Source organism: Dermacentor andersoni, chromosome 4, assembly GCF_023375885.2.
Source record: "Dermacentor andersoni chromosome 4, qqDerAnde1_hic_scaffold, whole genome shotgun sequence".
Lineage (NCBI taxonomy): Eukaryota > Metazoa > Arthropoda > Arachnida > Ixodida > Ixodidae > Dermacentor > Dermacentor andersoni.
In genome coordinates, this window is record NC_092817.1 from 129,810,035 (window position 1) to 129,828,305 (window position 18,271).

General features: G+C 46.3%; 1 protein-coding gene across 3 annotated transcripts in view; it reads right to left on the bottom strand.

The window, feature by feature from the left end:
* Positions 1 to 18,271, bottom strand: part of LOC126537808 (uncharacterized) — a 269,368-nt gene that overhangs the window by 39,126 nt on the left and 211,971 nt on the right. For 2 of the 3 annotated variants that reach the window (XM_072287923.1, XM_072287924.1), the window contains one exon: positions 4,417 to 4,503. The exons of the other annotated variant lie outside the window; for it this stretch is intronic. In XM_072287923.1, the coding sequence (XP_072144024.1) occupies positions 4,417 to 4,503 (87 nt within the window). The remainder of the gene's footprint in view (positions 1 to 4,416; positions 4,504 to 18,271) is intronic. 3 annotated transcript variants of the gene reach the window in all.

The following is an 18,271-nucleotide window of genomic DNA, read 5'->3' on the forward strand; positions in this document are numbered from 1 at the left end:
CTTCTTTTGCTGTTCATGGAGACCTCTATGGTTCCCTTTGCCTTCATACTTTGTACCCTATTTACTCTCTCTCTTTCTGTCAATTTCATTTCGATGGCTCCTAATAGTCTACTCATGATTTCAGACACCCTGTACCTGCGAGCCAACATTCTTCACCTGTTCCTCAATTCCTTGTCCACTTTTTGAGGCGTAGATATTCGTGCCCTTTAGCAACTCATTAAGTTATGGGCTCCTCCGAGTAGCCGTTTCGGTTGGTGATGGTTTCCTCCACCACCACCACTGCGACCGGTGTCCGTAGCAGCTATGGTCAGGATTGAGATAAAAAAATTCCCAGTTATCAGCGGGATCGAGCCCAGCCCCGCTGCGTGGGAGTGAGCTACTCAATCACTAAGCCACACCAGCGCTTGGTAGCACTCAGCCGGAAATTGCCCTATAAATAAGTCCTAGCACGCAAGGACACACGTGATGTGATATTCCTGCCGCGTAGCGCTGATACGTGCACATTTTGCATTGTAGTGGCATATGATTACACCAGGTAGAACGCCATGTAGTAGATGCACAGGTAGCAGTAATAGGCAGTAAGAAGCAGTAGTAAGCGGCACAGGTAGCGGCAAGAGGTAGTGGTAAGAGGAAAAAGAAGTTTAAGGACATTTAGAGAAGAACTTAGACATATTCCAGATTTTAGAGAAGCGCTAACACTTCGTTCTGGTCAAGCGGCTGGCGGTTTTCATTTGTTCTTTCTTTTTTACATAATTGATTTTCACCATTTATACCAATATCTGTTACTTGTCAGAGTAGTTTCCTACTGATTTGCAATGGCTCTGTCATCAATAGGCCAGGAAGCTTCCTAGTGGTCACCTTCTATTCCCTCCCCTGACTTGCCCACGGAGCTTTTCTTACGCAGTGGGACGAGCAGCGTAGCTGGGGCTTTAGTACCGAGTGATGGCGGAGTGATTCGCATAAAGAATTTGAAGGCAATTCAAACCGACTTCCGGATCGCCTCGACCAATTTTCAACAAATCCGCGAGGTTCAACAGTTTGGCAGAGGGAGCATCCTTTGCTGTACGTCACACAAGGCTTGTGTTCAATAATTACTGCACTGCGATTCTTTTGCAACACATCCGCGGAGCCGTTTCATTTTTGATCACCTGCATGTACCAAAGGCCTAGTCCATGGTGTGGACATAAGTCTAGGTCCGGCAAAAATGTCGGAAAAATTTTCAGAGGCAGCCGTGATTTCTGCGTATCGTTGTAGCCATGTCGTTGATAATGAGCGCACGCCCACAGAAACCGTCATCGCTACATTTGCTGGATTGAGCCACCCATCGGAAATCAAGGCACAGCCATCGATACACGGAATAGAGCCTATATCACCCCGTGTCTTCATTGTCTAAAATGCCGGCGGTTTAGGCACTCCATAAAAGGTTGCAGGTGCAAACACGGCGTCGGATTTGTGGAGATGGCCATAATTCAAATGGCTGTTCTACACGTAATGAGTCCTTCTGCCTTTGCAATGGTACTAAGCCTGCAGATGAGCCTAACTGCCTTTCAAGGTCAAAAGAAATACAAATTTTTGAAATAATTGATAGACGTCGATGCTCTCGTCGCGAGGCCGTTGAAGAAATTCAGAGCAGGACTTAAAGGTACGCTAGTATAAGGTCCCGTGAAACATTGTATATGGGAAAAATATCTCAGTCTTTGCAGCTTCCGTAGGAAAGGGGTAGGAAGAAGCAATGGAGCCCATTTTGACAAATCGCACCGACTCCCTTGTTCAGGGGATGTCCTGACAAATAGCTCCCTGTTTAAAACTCACTAATAAAGCCAACATTGAAAATCATGTGCCGAGTCGACCGGGGAATTCCCTTAACGAAGGGTCGCCAGCGCAGCCATTGACCAATAACGATTTACCAAAGCATCAACTTCTGAGAAAGTTGACCACATCCGTCTCTCCAACAAAGGTGGGATGGAAAATTAAGATGTGGTAATGGGGCTCCAATCTCTTAAATGAACAAGGTCACCGATAGTGAAAAAGTATAGCTCTCGCACCAACTTCAAGGCTAAAAATTACCTGAGAGAGATTGCTACTAAGAAGGACTTCCTTAAGAGAACGTTTTAGACCAAGCAGTCTCTGCTGCTCCGATTTATTCACCAAAGGATGTTTAACAGTAATTCCGTGGAGCTGTTGTTCTGTGATTTCCACTGCAAGAACTTATATATATATATATATATATATATATATATATATATATATATATATATATATATATATATATATATACGTTTTGAGACGAAGACAAGATTCTCTGAAGCATGATAACTTTTCTAACTTTAGTGTACCTTAACCACTTCATTAGGAAATAAACCTTTCGTTTCAGGCAGTTGGTTCTTTGCGGAAGTACATGCATATATCCACATGCAAAATTCACGGGAATGGAAGGGATACGTTTCGAATGGCAACATATCGTTCCCATTTATGATTTTCTGCTTTGCCTTTTGGTGTACTGCCGTGCCTTTACTTATGCTGATGCCGCGTTTGATGCATCACATTCATGACATTTCATTTTTCGTTCATATCTGATGCCATGATACTTTAGTTAGATTGCATTTCCAACTTGCCAGAATAATTGATGATGTAATTATGCAAGTTGCTCCTCAGACGTATACCATTCATACCGTAATGAGGAATAAAAAGCTACAATACATGACAAGAAATTTGATGTGCAAGGTTTTAATGCCAGTGCTCCTTGCAGTTTTATACTGATTTGCAAGACACTAGATAGTACGGCAAATTTAATTTCATTTATTGTCAGAAAGTGCAACGATTCAATGCCAACAGCACCAAGAAACTACTTTCGTGAGGACGCCAACAGAGCAGGGAATATGATACGCCTCTGTACCGCATTGAGACCAGGTCGGATATCGCTTCACAACTCCGAAAAGACACACGCTTAGAAACAATACGGTGCAGCCCATACATGAATAACTGTATATGAAATATTTACAACCAAATCTAGACCTGCAGCCTCACATGAGAATATACTACACATTTATAAATGCACTGTATTCTTAGTCCGGAACAACCATACGTTGACATAACGTTATCAAATTATCTGTTATATGGCCAAAAAAGAAGTTTCTTGCACAATTTACGTTGCCAGCCCCATGCTTAGCAACTCATCTGGTAACCTCTGTCATATAAGTGCTTGTGTTTTGTACTATAAATGCGTTTGCTGACCAGTAATGTGGCGCATATTTTCTTCGATCGTAGTGTCAATACTTTGTGACTTTGAGCAGGTTTCTTTGGTTAGTTTTCCATTGTATACCTCATTTTTGGAAAGATGGCGCCAAATGAAATTCAAGCATATTTCTACGCTGCAATACTGAGAGCATCATTGCATTTTATTACAATATGTGTTGTGAAGTTCATGGAAATCATTGTAATCAATTACACGTGTGTGTCAGTATGTGTCTCGAATTATTAGTCAGTTTGTCTTGTGTCTAATCAATAACGATTTCGACCTTTTAAGAAGAAAAATGTTTCATTCGAGTAACTCGGCGACTATAGATTACATCCAATTCACCAAGCATAAATGCAGGAGCTGCTTATGAAGGAATCAAATATTCCCAATATGTAAGTATTCTGAATTCCTTCTAACGCGGTCATGGCTCTACATCGTGAGTGCTTTTAAACTATTTGGAAAAGTACTAACACTCTGTACGGAAAGAGTGCAATCTCTCTGTTAGCAGGAGCGCAAGCACTCTGTTTGGGGTAGCATAGAAACACTCAGTTTGGAGGAGTAGAAGTACTCGGTTTGGAGGAGTAGAAGCACACGGTTTGGGGGAGTACAAACACTTTGGGTGAGTGCTGTTACCCTTATGGAGAGAGTATTGGCACCCTGCGGAAGTGTGCTAGCACTACCTTTCGGTGGTGTAATAAAACTCTGGCGGGGGAGTTATTCTATTCTCTTTCAAAGGGGGTCAATCTACATTGAAAAAGGGGAGTGAAATACGGGACAAGTAGATGCTCCCTCGATGGTAGTTCCCAGAACTCTCTTTGTTTTAGAGTGTAGTTGTAATGCAGGGTTGCGCAGCGAAAGCATAAACAATGTTTGCGTTACATATTTTTGCTTCTGCATTGCGTCGAAAACCTATGTGTTTGTTACTCTACTGATATCTTCCGTTACTCTGTTTTGCAGAAGGAGAACAGTAGCCAGACAATGTTATAATAGTCGTCTGCTGCAAACTATTTATATAGTATTTAATATATTCAATTACCGAATAGCTTATTTTCAAATGCGAAGATTCATTGCGTATTATTCAATTTGTATGTTAAACTTCCAATATTTGGTCAGTCCTTTTTCCTTGCGTTCTGAAATGCAAACGCTTTTATCTTTTAAAAACGTAGCAGTGTACTCACCAACGTTGCGCATCACTTTTGGCATTTTTGGCAATTTCGGCATTTTTGCAGTTCTGCCAATGTTCCGCAACGGTGCTGTCGCGGCCACTAAAATAAATATTCAAAAATGTGCATTACGTGCCATTGCCCTAATTGTAACATATTTATTAAAGATAAAGCAGCGTGCAGTAAACCACGGGTACTTGTTAAAAGCGGGGGTGTAGCCGGCGGGGAGCTTATGGGGCTTCACTCCCCCCCCACCCCCCCGACATCTTTTCGTGCTCTCATGCGCCGGTGACGAAACTACCCCCAGCTCCATAAGTAATTCTCGATTTTGTCTAGAATGTCATTTTTCACGCTCGAAAAGACGTAGACATTTCAGCGCGAACATTGCGAACTCGGGCTTGATTTCATGGCAACGCCGATGCACCTGGAGTCATATAACGCGAGGAGCCCCATACAAGCACAACGTTAGAAGGGCGTTTTGATAGCGAGCGGGCTCGTCGCGGCATCTCGCGGAGGCTGCGGAATCTCCGGTGCGCGTCGATTTCAATTCTGAAACTTAATGGGTATAAAGTTCTCATAAACTGTAGATGATATGGGTGCATTCACATTTCCAAAGTCGTGCTTTAGATTTTCGATTCCGGAACACTGCGGGTTTAATGTTGTTATGAGCATTTTACGCCAAAGGTGCATTCAGTTTTCTAAAGTCGTATATCAAACCATACGACGAGATAAGCCAAATCAAAACACTATCAGAGAAGTTGACAAGGCACGCAGCGAGGTACAATGAGACGAAGCTATTGCGGTGGTTCATCTGTGCCGTCGTGAAAGGCCGTCGTGCTATGAGGTCGAGAAAAGAATATCATTTTTTTTTTTCACGGGCGCCAAACATACATGTCAAGACACTAACGCCAGCAAAGGTAACTTCGTTCGTATTTTTTTTTTACTTTGACTTTATTCGCGAGGACACATTGAGCCTCTTCAATTTTCTTGCTCTCACTACCCGCAGGCTGCCAGAGCCAGTCAGAGTAGATTTTTGCCTGCCAACGTTTTCGACGCTTTCCGGCTAGCCAACGAGAAGAAGAAACAATGGTCGCTCGCTGACATCACTTAGGGTCGAAGGATTACAACGCGCTCGCTGAGCGCAACCTCTCCGGCAAGTCTTTTCTCGCAGGTGTAGGGTACGGAACAGTATGCGTATGCTTCTATGTGGACCAAGCGTCTCACGTTTTATGCGATATTCCTTCGGTAGCTACACATTAGGTGCCCAAAGTAGGCATACCATTGTGGACAACATGCTTTTCGTCGGTTTTTCTTTCATTTCGGTGCCCCAACGCAACAAAAGAAAAAAAAAGACATTGTTGTGGCGCAGCGAATCGTCCCATGGTGAATGTTCGATTTTGTTAGTTCTTTTGTGGCAAGTGATGTGCCGCGGGACGCTTCAGTTGCCGGATATTTGTAATATATTATTGCAATAGCCATTATATGGACACTCCAGGCACATTCCTGCCATGGTCCTCCCCATCATGTTCCGTATGAAGTCCAACAGCGATAACATTATGACCGCGCGCCGCATGCTGTATGTGCAAGTGAAAGCGCAGCGGGGGGGGGGGGGGGGGGGGCGACAGTGGTGGTGCAGTCTTGCATGCGCAAGGGATGAAAACGGGGAGGATGCGCGCCACCTTCCTTCGCACCCGATGAGTCAGGGGGAGTAGATGGATGGGGGGGGGGCGAGCCGTAGGATACTGTGATTTGCTAATCTGTGCTAGCGCAACGTTTGACGCATTACACACAGTGACTTTTTCTTAGATACGTATATTTATTGCAGACATATACCTATATGTAAATATTGTAACGTGGTGGTGACGTTGAAGAACACAGTCGCAATACTGTGAACGACAAGCCTAACTTTTATTGGGCGCAAAACAGGCTACACTTATAGCACAACGATAGCGGCGAACACGGTCGGCTATCGTCGAAAATCTGATGAGCGGGTCAAGTGCGTCGGCTTTTATACATCAGTCGTCAAATGTCCCAGAGTAATCGGTGGGACCCGCGTGCCTTCCACAAAGTTCTACATTATTCGCGTCGCGCACACATGCAATCAGATTACACAAGGTTCGGTCACAGACAGCGAATCAATACTGTACATAAGTAGCAGCAACTATTTTGTTCGGCACACGACTTGATTAATGATCCGTCGAAACAGAAAACATTTTACATTTGAATGGGCCATGACAAAGTCGTCAAAATGTTCTCGGTTTATAATTGTAACTGAGAGTAGACGGCCTGATACGGTTGTACACACAAAACTGCTGTACTCAGCATGCAATATAACCCCAAATTTCCATTTGGCGTAGTTACCTCTAAAGGTCTCCCACATACATGAAGAGCTGTTTCGGCATGGAGTGTTACATATTGGCAGATGAGGCGCCACAGCTGTGTCGTCTGTTCTGAGACATTGCCAGACTACATTGGACGACTTCCTATGCAGGGTCTGCCACAATACGACGCATCGAGGGTATTGGCGTTCACTTGTGCCCGCGACTCTATTATTCGCTAGATAAAACGCAGGAGCAAACTGCCAAAACAAAAATACGAAAACAAGACTACGTATGCCTACCATGACGTATTTAAAGTACCTGCTATCATTTCCGGTGTCTGCAGTACGCAGAAGCGTGCACTTCGAGGCTGACTTCGGTTTCACAAAGGAACTGTTTCCGGAGGTGCTAATTCATTTGGTCACCATTTGGTGTGTCCAAGCTGCTGTGTAGTTCAACTGCGACATGCAACTCAAGTTCGACATGCAACTGCAAGTCTAGGCTCAGTTCTGCTGTCACCCTCGCCGTGAGGTTCCGGATAAAGTCCAAGGGTGATAAAATCTTCATAGCGCGCGGTATGCTGTATGTGCGAGTTAAAAGGTGGGACTGTGAGTAGGCGATCGCAGCTCAATCTCGCACACGCAAAGGAGGAAAGCTTCGATGATGCCCACCGTCTTAGGTCTCATGCAATCGTCAGCGGGGGGGGGGGGGGAGGAAAGGGGCGGTCGCGCGCCCGCTACAGGCGCTGTATCTTGAGAGCCACCCTCGAGAGTGAGGGAATCCATAGTGCGCTGTGTTCTTGCGGCCTATTTTGCGTTGGTGCGACACAGCACGACAATAAATTCGTTCACTGCAGCTCTTGCGCTTACCAACACCAGTGTTTTGACAGCGAGTTTCTGTGGTCATCGACTGAGATGTGTTTATGTTTGCTTATGCGCGCGTAAAGTCTTGCTTGTTAATTTAGTTAGTATGCCTGTGTACCCATTTACACGGCCAGTATAACTACTATCCTTACTTCTGATATCTGTCCACCAATTTGCCATGCCTATTGATGCTTCGCATTTCGCGATAAAATGCAGCTTTTTTCTCTTGTTTTTATTGCGCTAACAATTGCCAGTACCCGAATCCGTCACTTGAGCTGGCAGGTGCCCAAATAAAGAAAGGTGGCTACGACATCCAGAGTCAAAGCGACCCTTTTGCTTCTTGCTCTGCTGAAGTTTATGCTGTTTGACGCCCAAACGGGCTGTTTAGGAGAAGCCGAATTGGTCCCTGCTACCGACCACATTATTTTGATCTGGCTCAAGGGCTCCCGCCAAGAAATCCCACAGATGTTGGCGCAGAGCATACAAACGTCCGGCTTGCTTACCAAGCCGGGTCCGATTTGCTAAAGACAGAGAGCGTTTCAAGTCAGCTGGTTGTTAAAAAATTTGCGGCAGCTTCGCACTAGCGGCGGGTAGACTGGGCAAACAGCAAAGCTGGCTGCACCGCCTAGGTACTCGGTTCACCTAAGCTTATAGGTGGCTATGCTTGCAGACTGGGCCAAGTTTTCGGCACATTATACTTCGAGACTCGGTCAAGTTTTCTGCGTAGTGTCGTCGCTAGCTCCCCAAAGAGCAATGAACACTCGATCATTAGAGTATGTACGAAGTGTTTTTATTTTTTTATTTTCAGCACCAGTCATTTCTTTCCTCGTTGTCGTCCGATGGCACAACTAAACAGGGCAGATTTTTGTACAGCGCGTCTTCACTCCAGTAAACCTCGACCTCGACGGGTGTGGTTGTAGGCACGCTTTTGCTCGGTAACGCGAGCTCGTAACTTCGAAACTGTTGAAATTCGCTGACGTTTCGCCATCGCTTCAGCAGCGCGATATTCGGGATTAGACCGAAGTTGTCGCATCCGTTCTCAAGTAGTGGCGCGGCGGCTTTCGCGCTATGCTTCCTCTTCTTCAGGTGTGACGCTCTTCTGTCGCCCATGGCCCGGCAATTCTGACGGCGCGGTGGCGGAGCCGAGCAGCTTTTATACCCCCGCGATGACCTTATACTTAGATGCGCATCTGCGCATGCGCGGCGAGGCAAAGCTACTGTGAAACGTTGCTGGCGCGCGCGATGTCGACATCGCTCAGCGAGGTTTTGCTTCGCACGTTCGCCGGCCTAAACCGGCCTCGGAAACTCCGCCGCTTCGGTGGCAGATGTGATTTACGCCTTCCATCAGGAGAGCGGGAAAGCGACTACGCTTCATTTGCACGGCCTTCTAGATCGGTCTGCGCGGAGGTTGTGCACTTCATCCTTCCTCTCAACGCCTCTCCTCGTGCGCTCACTCGGAACTGCCTCACTTTTGACTCTCTCCGCGTGCGCCCGACTGCCCGGCACCAGCTTAGCCCGCTGCATGAAGTTTCATGTTTCGTTATTTGCTGTTATCGGGAAGTAGGTGCGCTACTGTGCGTTGACTGGCGTGAGCAGTTTCGTCAGTTCCGTGGTCCTCGATTGCTGTGTGCTTGTGTTCCGCGATGTTTACCCGTTTCATGACTCGCCCCGGTCGTGCGTCGTGCAGTGGTGCACCAATAGCTCAAAAACAAGGCCTGCATGTTTCTTCCGGGTGCCTAATAAAGCACGCGAGCTCGCAGAAGCAAGGACATAAGAAGGCGCATGTCATGTGACCCTGCGCATGTGTGTGCTTCTTGAGTCTCAGGATGTCGTTGCGCCTTGATTGTGCAACACTTCCTTCTTGCCTGTACAGAAAGCTGACAAAGAGGTGCTTCTCCTCACTGTCACCTCGTCTATGGCTTGTTTTTCTGTGCCAAGTCTGATTCTGCAACTTCAGTAAATGGCCCAGCTTTCCATTGCGCCCTCAGTGCATTTTCTGTGTCTCACCGCTCTACAAACGTACTAACAGCTGAAAAACTATTGTTCGTGTTGATGTATTATCTCAGTAATTGTTAATGGGAAAACCGTGCGGACAACCTTCATGTCTAGGCATGATACGCTTTTTTTTTGGAAAGCATGAGCATTGCAAGTGTCCTATATGCAGATTTTTGCAGTTCGTGTTCACTACACAAAGGAATGCCCACTAGGTATGGATTAGTGTCTTAATTGGCGTAGCTTTACTGCTAAGCCTAGCATTTCTGGTGAAAGAAAAGTGTTGTTGTTGGCCTATTTCCCCGGGTCTTTGAAAAATAGGCCGTTCCGCCAATGTTGTCTATGTGCTGCTGCACAAGCTATTTTCTGCCTCCCCCTCCACACGGATACTCAATTTGTTTTCAAGTGCGAAATAATGTGATAATTTTTATTTCCGTTTTTAGTACAATGTTATTTTTGTTTGCCATGTCTTTTTTATTTTGTTCAGTAGTAATGAACATGTCACGCTTTCATGTACATTTGGGCAGGCTTATAAGTGAGTTCTTGTTTAAGCATTCTGTTAAGGTACCTGTGCGCCATTTTAACACAGAAACTTAATTCAAGATTTCTATCAGCTGGACAGCCATTGTACACCTGCTGCAGCTGGGCCATGGGGCAACATGGAGAAAGATTAGAGTAAAACAGATCGAAACACCTGCTGTCTTATAATGACGAAACCTGAAGCTGCAACCATACTAGTAACAGATGACCATCAATCAGCCCACGTGCCAGTCGTCGCAATGACTTTAGGCCACGTGAGAGTCTCCAGTAGTTATAGTATTGGCGCCGACGGATTTTCTGTCGTAGTAAGTGCGAAGTGACTTTGATAACAGCTAACCGAATTCCACTTGTTAGCAGCAAACTCTTATCGCGGTCTGACTGGTAGCAGAGCAATGTTTTAAAACAATCGCGACGCCAAAACTTTGCAAGTCTAAATATTAAGCCTAAATGCCTCATGGCATGACTCACAATACAGGATACATGTAGGCGTATATGCAATCTTGGCTTTACATAAAGCCTAAGATCACGGATATTAGCGCACGACTAATACTATTAACCGACAAAGTGTAATTTAAACTCATCTGCAGATGCTTTCTGGGGAAGGACGGCGCAGTGATTTTAGTGGCGCTACTTTCGAGTCTTTTAGTAACAGACCACTGAGGCTTAAAAGAAATGTCCTCTGATAAAAGGTATTTACGTACACTACTCCTCGAAACGATTTTAAATCGTAAGCAAGCATCTCATCTTGTGACTAAATTACAGAACCGAGAAAGTTGTAAAGAAACACCAAAAACTAATGTGGTCCCTAATTGAAGCCTTAAGGTACTCCTGGCAAATATGTAAAACGGTTGAAGATCCATCGAAACATTTGAACAATTCGTTCTATTAGAAATGTAGCTTTCGAACCATCGTCAGATCGTCGTCATGATGACACCGTGGCCATGTCATCATCGTCGCTTCAGTACACTATTACACTCTCGTCATGCTGTCGTCGTCATAGAGGTGTAATGCTACGATCATCATAACGCGATTGTCATCATACATACGTCGTCATTCCACTGTCCTCATGGCGCTCTCTCGCCATTGTCGTCACTGCATCATCCTCATACAGTCGTCGTCTTGCATTCATCGTCATCCGTTGTCGTCATCCCATGTTCGTAATGCTGTCGTATCACAACGTTATCATTTCAGTATCGTCAACCCATTGTCGTCTTGCCATCGTCGTCATACTTCATTCGTCAATCCATCGACGTCATTCGCTGTTCTTCATTCTATCATAGCCATGCTGTTGTCATTCAATCGTGATTAGGCCATCGTTGTCATGTCATCGCCGACATTGCATCCTCGTTACACAGACGCTGTCATGCATCCGTTCTCATACCGTCGTCACCGCGCTGCCTTTGTCAGGTGATCGTCGTCATTCCTACTTCTCCATTGGGTTGTTGTCATACCGTCGTCGTGTCACCAACGTCGTCTCATTGGTCTCATGTCACCATCGCCACGCTGTCTTCGCTATAACATCGTCATAATTTAAGAATCAACATGTCCTTGTACTCATGCCATTGTCGTTCCTTTGATATAATTCCTACATTATCATTCAATCTTCCCTGCATCAGCGCCATACAGTGGTAGGTATGCCTCCGTACTCATGGTTGACTTGAGAAACGAATGCCGTAACCAGCGCCCGTTCTATTCAGAAAGAAGTCGCAGTTCCGCCCAAAAGGCGAAGCATCGATTGCGATAGCAAATCAATACACAGTTTTACGATGAAAAGATAGCAGTGTTATCGGCCGTATAAAGTTGGAAACCATTGCGTACTAAGTAAAATAATGAGCACGGTGTCATCACGCGCAAACAAACGTGACCAGATCTCACGTGATGAGCGTGCACACTCCCTGTCACAAACGCTGTGGTATGCAAGCGCGGCAGCAGCCGCGAGCGAAGTGACTTTCGTACTGTGTATAGCTTCAACGCAAACAGCGGCGATAACACAGCACGCACAAAGGCATGAGCCGTCCGCAGGTCCCTTTGAAGATACGGCGCGCGCGACCGCGTGCGGCCTTCCAAAGTGCGCACTTGTTGAGGGAGTCGAAGCCGCCCCCATACCTCCCGCTCAGCCTCCCCGTTTTCTTCCATATATAGCGCGTGAGATTAAGCCGCTATCGTAAGTTAACCTTGCGCTACGCCGCAAAATGCGCAGTTCCTGCCGGAACGCAAGACCGGCCCCCTTTCTTCTTCTCGTACGCCTACGGCCTTTCGCGCGACACAAGAAGGCGCGTTTGCTCTCCGCTTTCTTCTTTCGCGCCAACCAGATTAAGCCGTGATCGTCGGCTTCCCACGCGTCCTTTATGTCGCACTTCAGGCATACGACGCACGGCGACGGTGTCATCGCCCGTGGACTTCATACGTAACAGCACAGCAGCGACACAAATGCGCCTGCAGCATCCATAGATATAGAGCTACCACAATAAATAACGTAGTTGCTGGTCATAGCAACGTGGGACGATATCCGAGTGTGGGTCATATAGCAGAATCCAAAAGGTCGCGGGATTGCCACTATGTGTGCTAATTAAGTGGGACTTCAGAAATGTGATATGGAGCTACGTTGATCGATTGCTATTCGCATCACCGTCGATGTTCCTCGTCATATATGTTCCCCCATTAACTTTTTTGAATATTTGAGCACTACAAACTTAACAGGCCGTGATAAATCAAAAGATCTATATGGCTCGTGTTCTTGTGATGGCTTTCCCAGGATATGCGAAATGCTTCATCCCTCAGGAGATTCTAATCGTTAGTCACTATGGTCGTAGCACAGCTGGGCAAACCGAACTTTCTGCTAAAACCCTGTTGGCTCTGGGCTAAGACGGCTCTGATACCGTGACAACTGGGATCGGTACGCGCCTCTGTAGGAGAGAACGTGTCAAAGTGGGCTAGTATAGGTGGAGTGGTGGGAATGATGGTGAGGTGGGTAAATGCGGCAGTTTGAGCGAGGCCCCATATAAATGGGACGTGCTTCTTCAGAAGATCAGTAAGAGGTCAGGCAATCGCTGCGAAGTCTTTAGCGAATCGTCGGAAGTAGGATCAGAGTCCTACAAAACTTCGGACGTCTTTAATAGACGGAGGTACAGGAAAAGACGTGACAGCACGAATTTTCTCCGGATCTAGTTGAATATTGGAAGCGTCGACGAGGTGGCCCAGCACTGTAATCTTCCGACAGCCAAAGTGACACTTCCAGCAACTTAGCTGGAGCGCAGCCTCGCGGCAGACTTGAAGAACAGCTGATAAGCGCTCCAGGTGTGTCTCAAATGCAGGAGAAAATACGAAAACGTCGTCTAAGTAGCAGAGGTATGTTGACCGTTTGAACCCTTGAAGCAAACCGTCCATCATACGATCGAACATTGCTGGAGCGATGCATAGAGCGAATGGCATAACTTTGAATTGATATAGGCCATCAGGAGTGACGAACGCGGTCTTGTCGTGGTCTCTTTCATCCACAGAGATCTGCCAATAACCAGACCGCGGATATATTGATGAAAAGTAGTTGGCACCGTGGAGACAATAGAGGGCATCGTCGATGCGAGGCAAGGGGTACATGTCTTTCTTGGTGATGTGGTTTAGATGACGATAATCTACGCAGGAAGGCCATGTGTCATCTTTGTTTTTAACAAGCACCATGGGCGACGCCCAAGGTCTCGATGAAGGTTCAACAATGCCTTTTGCAAGCATCTTGTTCATTTCACCTTGAATAACCTAACGCTCTGAAGCAGAAACTCGATATGGCCGGCGATGAATAGGACTCGCATCATCAGTATTTATGTAATGCTTAACAATTGAAGTCTGGCCCAAGTGGCGATTGCTGAGGATGAATTTGTCGTGGTACGAAACAAAAAGGCGCCCCAGAGCTACTGCTTGTTCAGGCAATAGGTCCGCAGCAAGCATGTGCGTAATGTTGAATCAGGAAATAGCATTCAGTGGACGTGGTGAAGAATCTCAGCAGGCGGCTAAGGAAAACGTCGTGACGTGGTCGTCTCCGATAGCACGGACCGTTGCAAGCGATATGCCTTTGGGTAGAGCTTCCTTTATCACGCCAAAATTAACGACAAAGAGCCATGTCCGGTTATCGGCGACGGTGCCGACGGAGTGGGGCAAAGTGATAATGCGCATCAAAAGGACATCAGGAACAGGCGTGGCGATGTAATTAACATTGCGCACAGGAAAAGATCATAGCAAATGGACGAAAGGCAAGGTATTAGGCGGCAGGCGGACGAAGGCGGTCGTACTAAAGTTGTTCGCTTCGGCAGTTCGGTACGAATATGCGCGAGTAGAGGAAGTTCGGAGGCAAATGGTACCGACAGAACAGTCTATTAAAGCTGAATGCGCCGTAAGAAAGTTGAGTCTGAGGATTAGGTTATGGGGGCGATTGGTCAGCACTGTAAAAAGAACAGGCACGTGGCGGCCGGCGATGCTTATACCGGAAGTACAAATTCCAGTGACGTCAACAGTGATGCCATCGGCCACGCGTACGGCTCCAGTAGTAGGAGGCGTGAGAACTTTGCTCAGTCGACGATGGAGGTTACAACTCATTACGAACACCTGCCTCCAGTATCTATTAACGCCGTCAAAGGGACACCGTCGACGTGAACATCAAGTAAGTTCTGCTTCGTTTACAGCATCAATGGAGGAAGTCAACACGACGAAGATAATGCAGAACTACCTCCAGCAGTTTCATGGACTAGTTTTCAGCGTGAGATGTTCCATAATAGGTCGGCAAGGAAGAGCGGCGTGGCTGGGGCGACAGGGAACGACGGCGGTGAGGTGACGGCGATCGAGGAGGACGACTGACATCGACGGATACATCAGAGGTAGGAGGCATATGGCGGGGTGTGTAATGGCGCCGGTCGGCATATGGGTGAGGAAACGAGGAAAAGGAGCTCTAATATGGTGACGTCCAGGAGGTGCGGCAGTGGCGAGCGAAGTGGCCAATGCGGAGGCAACGGAAGCAAATGGGCTTGCCGTCTGAAGTGCTCCACTCGGAAGCGTTGCGGTATGTGGGAGGGGAATAGAGATCGCCGTGAGGTGGAGCAGTCGGCACAGGTCGGGCGTTAGGTCAAGAGACGGAGCAGGCATCCGGAAAACCTAGGTTTGCAAATTCTTCGCGTACAACTGCCTGAGTGAGAGAGACCGGTGAGGCTGGCTCGTCAGTGGTGGGTTCAAGGGGGCGTGAATGGAACGGCGCAGGACTTGTAGCCTCGAGTTCGGGGCGAACAATACGTGTGACGTGCTCATTTAGGGACGTGAAGCGGTAAGGTCTACGCAAGACGACGTCGCAGCCGTGTTAGGGAGCCGGGAGAACTAGAATGAAGCGGCGGCTTTTGACGACCTCAAAGCGGCGGCATTCCTTGATGATGACGTCGATGGTGGACACACTGTTGAAGACCAATAGGTTGGAGGCGTCGTCCGCGATCCTTTTGAGTACGTGGCCGTCGATTTTCTCGTTGACTTTCTGGCAAAGAGCCAGCATGTCTTGTATGTCCGAGACACACGATTCAGTAGAAGACTGAACTAGAGTAGCAGGCACTTTTCTAGCAGAACAGCTGCCAACCGGTGGGATTTCCAAAGAGGTCGGCGAGCTTCTCTTGAAAGCATCTCTGCTAGAGATATCTTCCCCGTGTGTCCGGAACCAGACAAGAGGAGTTCCGCCCAAGTAGAATAGGACATACGCTAGCATAATGGTAGGATCCCAGCGGTTGTTTCGGATAACACGCTCATACAGGTTGAGCCGGTCCTGAACGTCGACACGAAGAAGATAATGCAGAACTACTCCCAGGATATGTCAGGATCGCGGGGATTCGTAACCGTAAGGTACGTTGTTGTCGGGGTCGTAGGAGTAGAAGGAGACGAGGTTTTGTCACCGGGATCCATAGCCGAATGCAGCACTATGCGGCCGCTGCGGAGCTCCGTTGCGAGGACGGGGAACGGCACCCTCCACCAAAATGTTACACGAACAAAGCACTAAGACTGGAGAATATTTACAAAGTATATTTACAAAAGGTAACTGCAACGCTGGCTAGTTCAGCCGAAAGCTCGAGAGCCAGAAAACGTTCGTCGCCTTCGTCGGGGCGCGCGTGTGCATCGGCCACAAGAAACGCACAATATGCATGCATCAATAAGATTAACAACACTTCACCAAGTACATTTAAAATGATGATCTTAACTGCAGAATATCACTCTACAATTAAATTGCACTAGTGAATAAACCATGAACTTTTCAAAATGGCAGCTCGAAAGTTGGTAATGGCAGTTCAAGAAAAAGACAAACACAAAACAAAACAAAAAAGAACACTGAGGGCTTGGGTCGCTTCGCCTGTGGTTTTCCGAAGGAACTTTACATCGATGCTCAGTCATTTCAGATGACGTTGCAGAAAATGACAGCAGTGGATCTACCAGAATGCCTTCTCGGGAAATATCGTCTGCCACGGGTAATTGCGTTTGTACGCTTGAAAACAAACTCAGAATATATTTTCCCTCTTTGCTTTTAAGCCTCTGCAGAGGTTGTAGGCTCTTGTTTTCGTATGCCTCTTTAGACATGTCTAGAATAAGGTCGTTGAACAACTAGTGTGCTGCTTTCATTTGTACTTTTAAATTAAAGTTGGTAGCTTGTGATGCCGCATCTATTTTCCATTTCTTGTAGTACCTCAGCTATGATGCGCCATAAAGGAAAGCAATCAATCTTGATAAACATGAAACCCAACGTCTTCGAGCTAAAAGCGAAAACGTAATTCACCATTATTATTGCATACAAGTGAAGTGGAAGAAGATTTCCTATTGGTTTTTCAGCTCCGAGACCCAGAAATTTGATTATTCCTCTGCGGATGAGACTTTCCGAGAACATGACGACACTGGCGGACCTTGATCATCTTGCGCAACGTCCTATTAAAATACAGGAAATCTACGTAACTTCTCGTGCGAATAATTGTTTAAACTGTGATTTGTCTTTTAGAACTGTCGTTGCATTAGAAAGGGTGGTAGAGCGGGGTCTCCAAGAATTGGTTGAAGAGAGCGCCAATTATTTCGAGAGGGTCTATGAATTCAGCTTCAATATAATGCATTTTTAGGGGCCGCAACAATTATGTCCTATGATCCGACATATGCTTAGGTTCTTCCATACATCCCATTTCATGCCATGCTTCTTTATTCTCCATTGACATACAAATCCGGGAAATTATATCTCACTGCTCGTTCCCTCGCACAGGTACCTAGATCCGCACCGACCTGAATGTAAATTATGTAGACATATTTATCCTCTCACTGGAGCATCTACGGCACGGCTGACTTTCTTTAACATTTCCAGGATACCTAATATTACCCTCGAAACGTCCAACAAGACCACCAAGTCCCTTGCGCTTCTCTATCTTTTGGTTGTTTCGACACGTGTGTTAACCATATCAGCCCAGAACTAAAGCGACAATCCCCCCTTATGATAGCTCCCATTCTAGGACGATTAAGGGAGACATTGCTTCTACCTGTGTTCGAGAAGCGCAAACAAGATCACTCGAGCACTGTCTTGACTAGCCAAAAATCCAGACAAAGCGTTTTTAAGACGCATTTACTGATTTTGTATATAAGATGGCACAACGAGAAGCATTACAGTTACGCGAAGAAGCAATTGAAAGGAAACGTAAATAAATATACCGGTGCATGTCTCAAGTTATCTGACAAAATGAAGAAAGACAGCAGACACAAAGCAAATCTATTTTTACAGCTCTTTCAAGGTATTCAGCATGTGCAATATTTCACATAAAGAAACATGGCCTGTATGCTTATAGAAACTCTCAAAAGATTGAGAAAGCGTAGATCATAAGTAGAAATGAATCCGCGAGAAGTTGTATTAAACTTTGCATGCATAGGACGGACAGGAAAGTGTTTTATGGTACAGTCAGGCAACATTAGGCACCATAAGGATAGCATGGTAATCATTTACGATATTATTGCAACCAGAGTGCTTGCACACCTTGCTGTAAACGAAGAACTCTAAGCCAGAACTGGAAAATCCAGAACTTGCTTACATAAGTGGAGTTGGCAATGAGTGCGTTAGTGCAGAATTTCTCGCTTTCCTGAATAAAAAATATTGCTAGGTATTAAATAATGGCGATA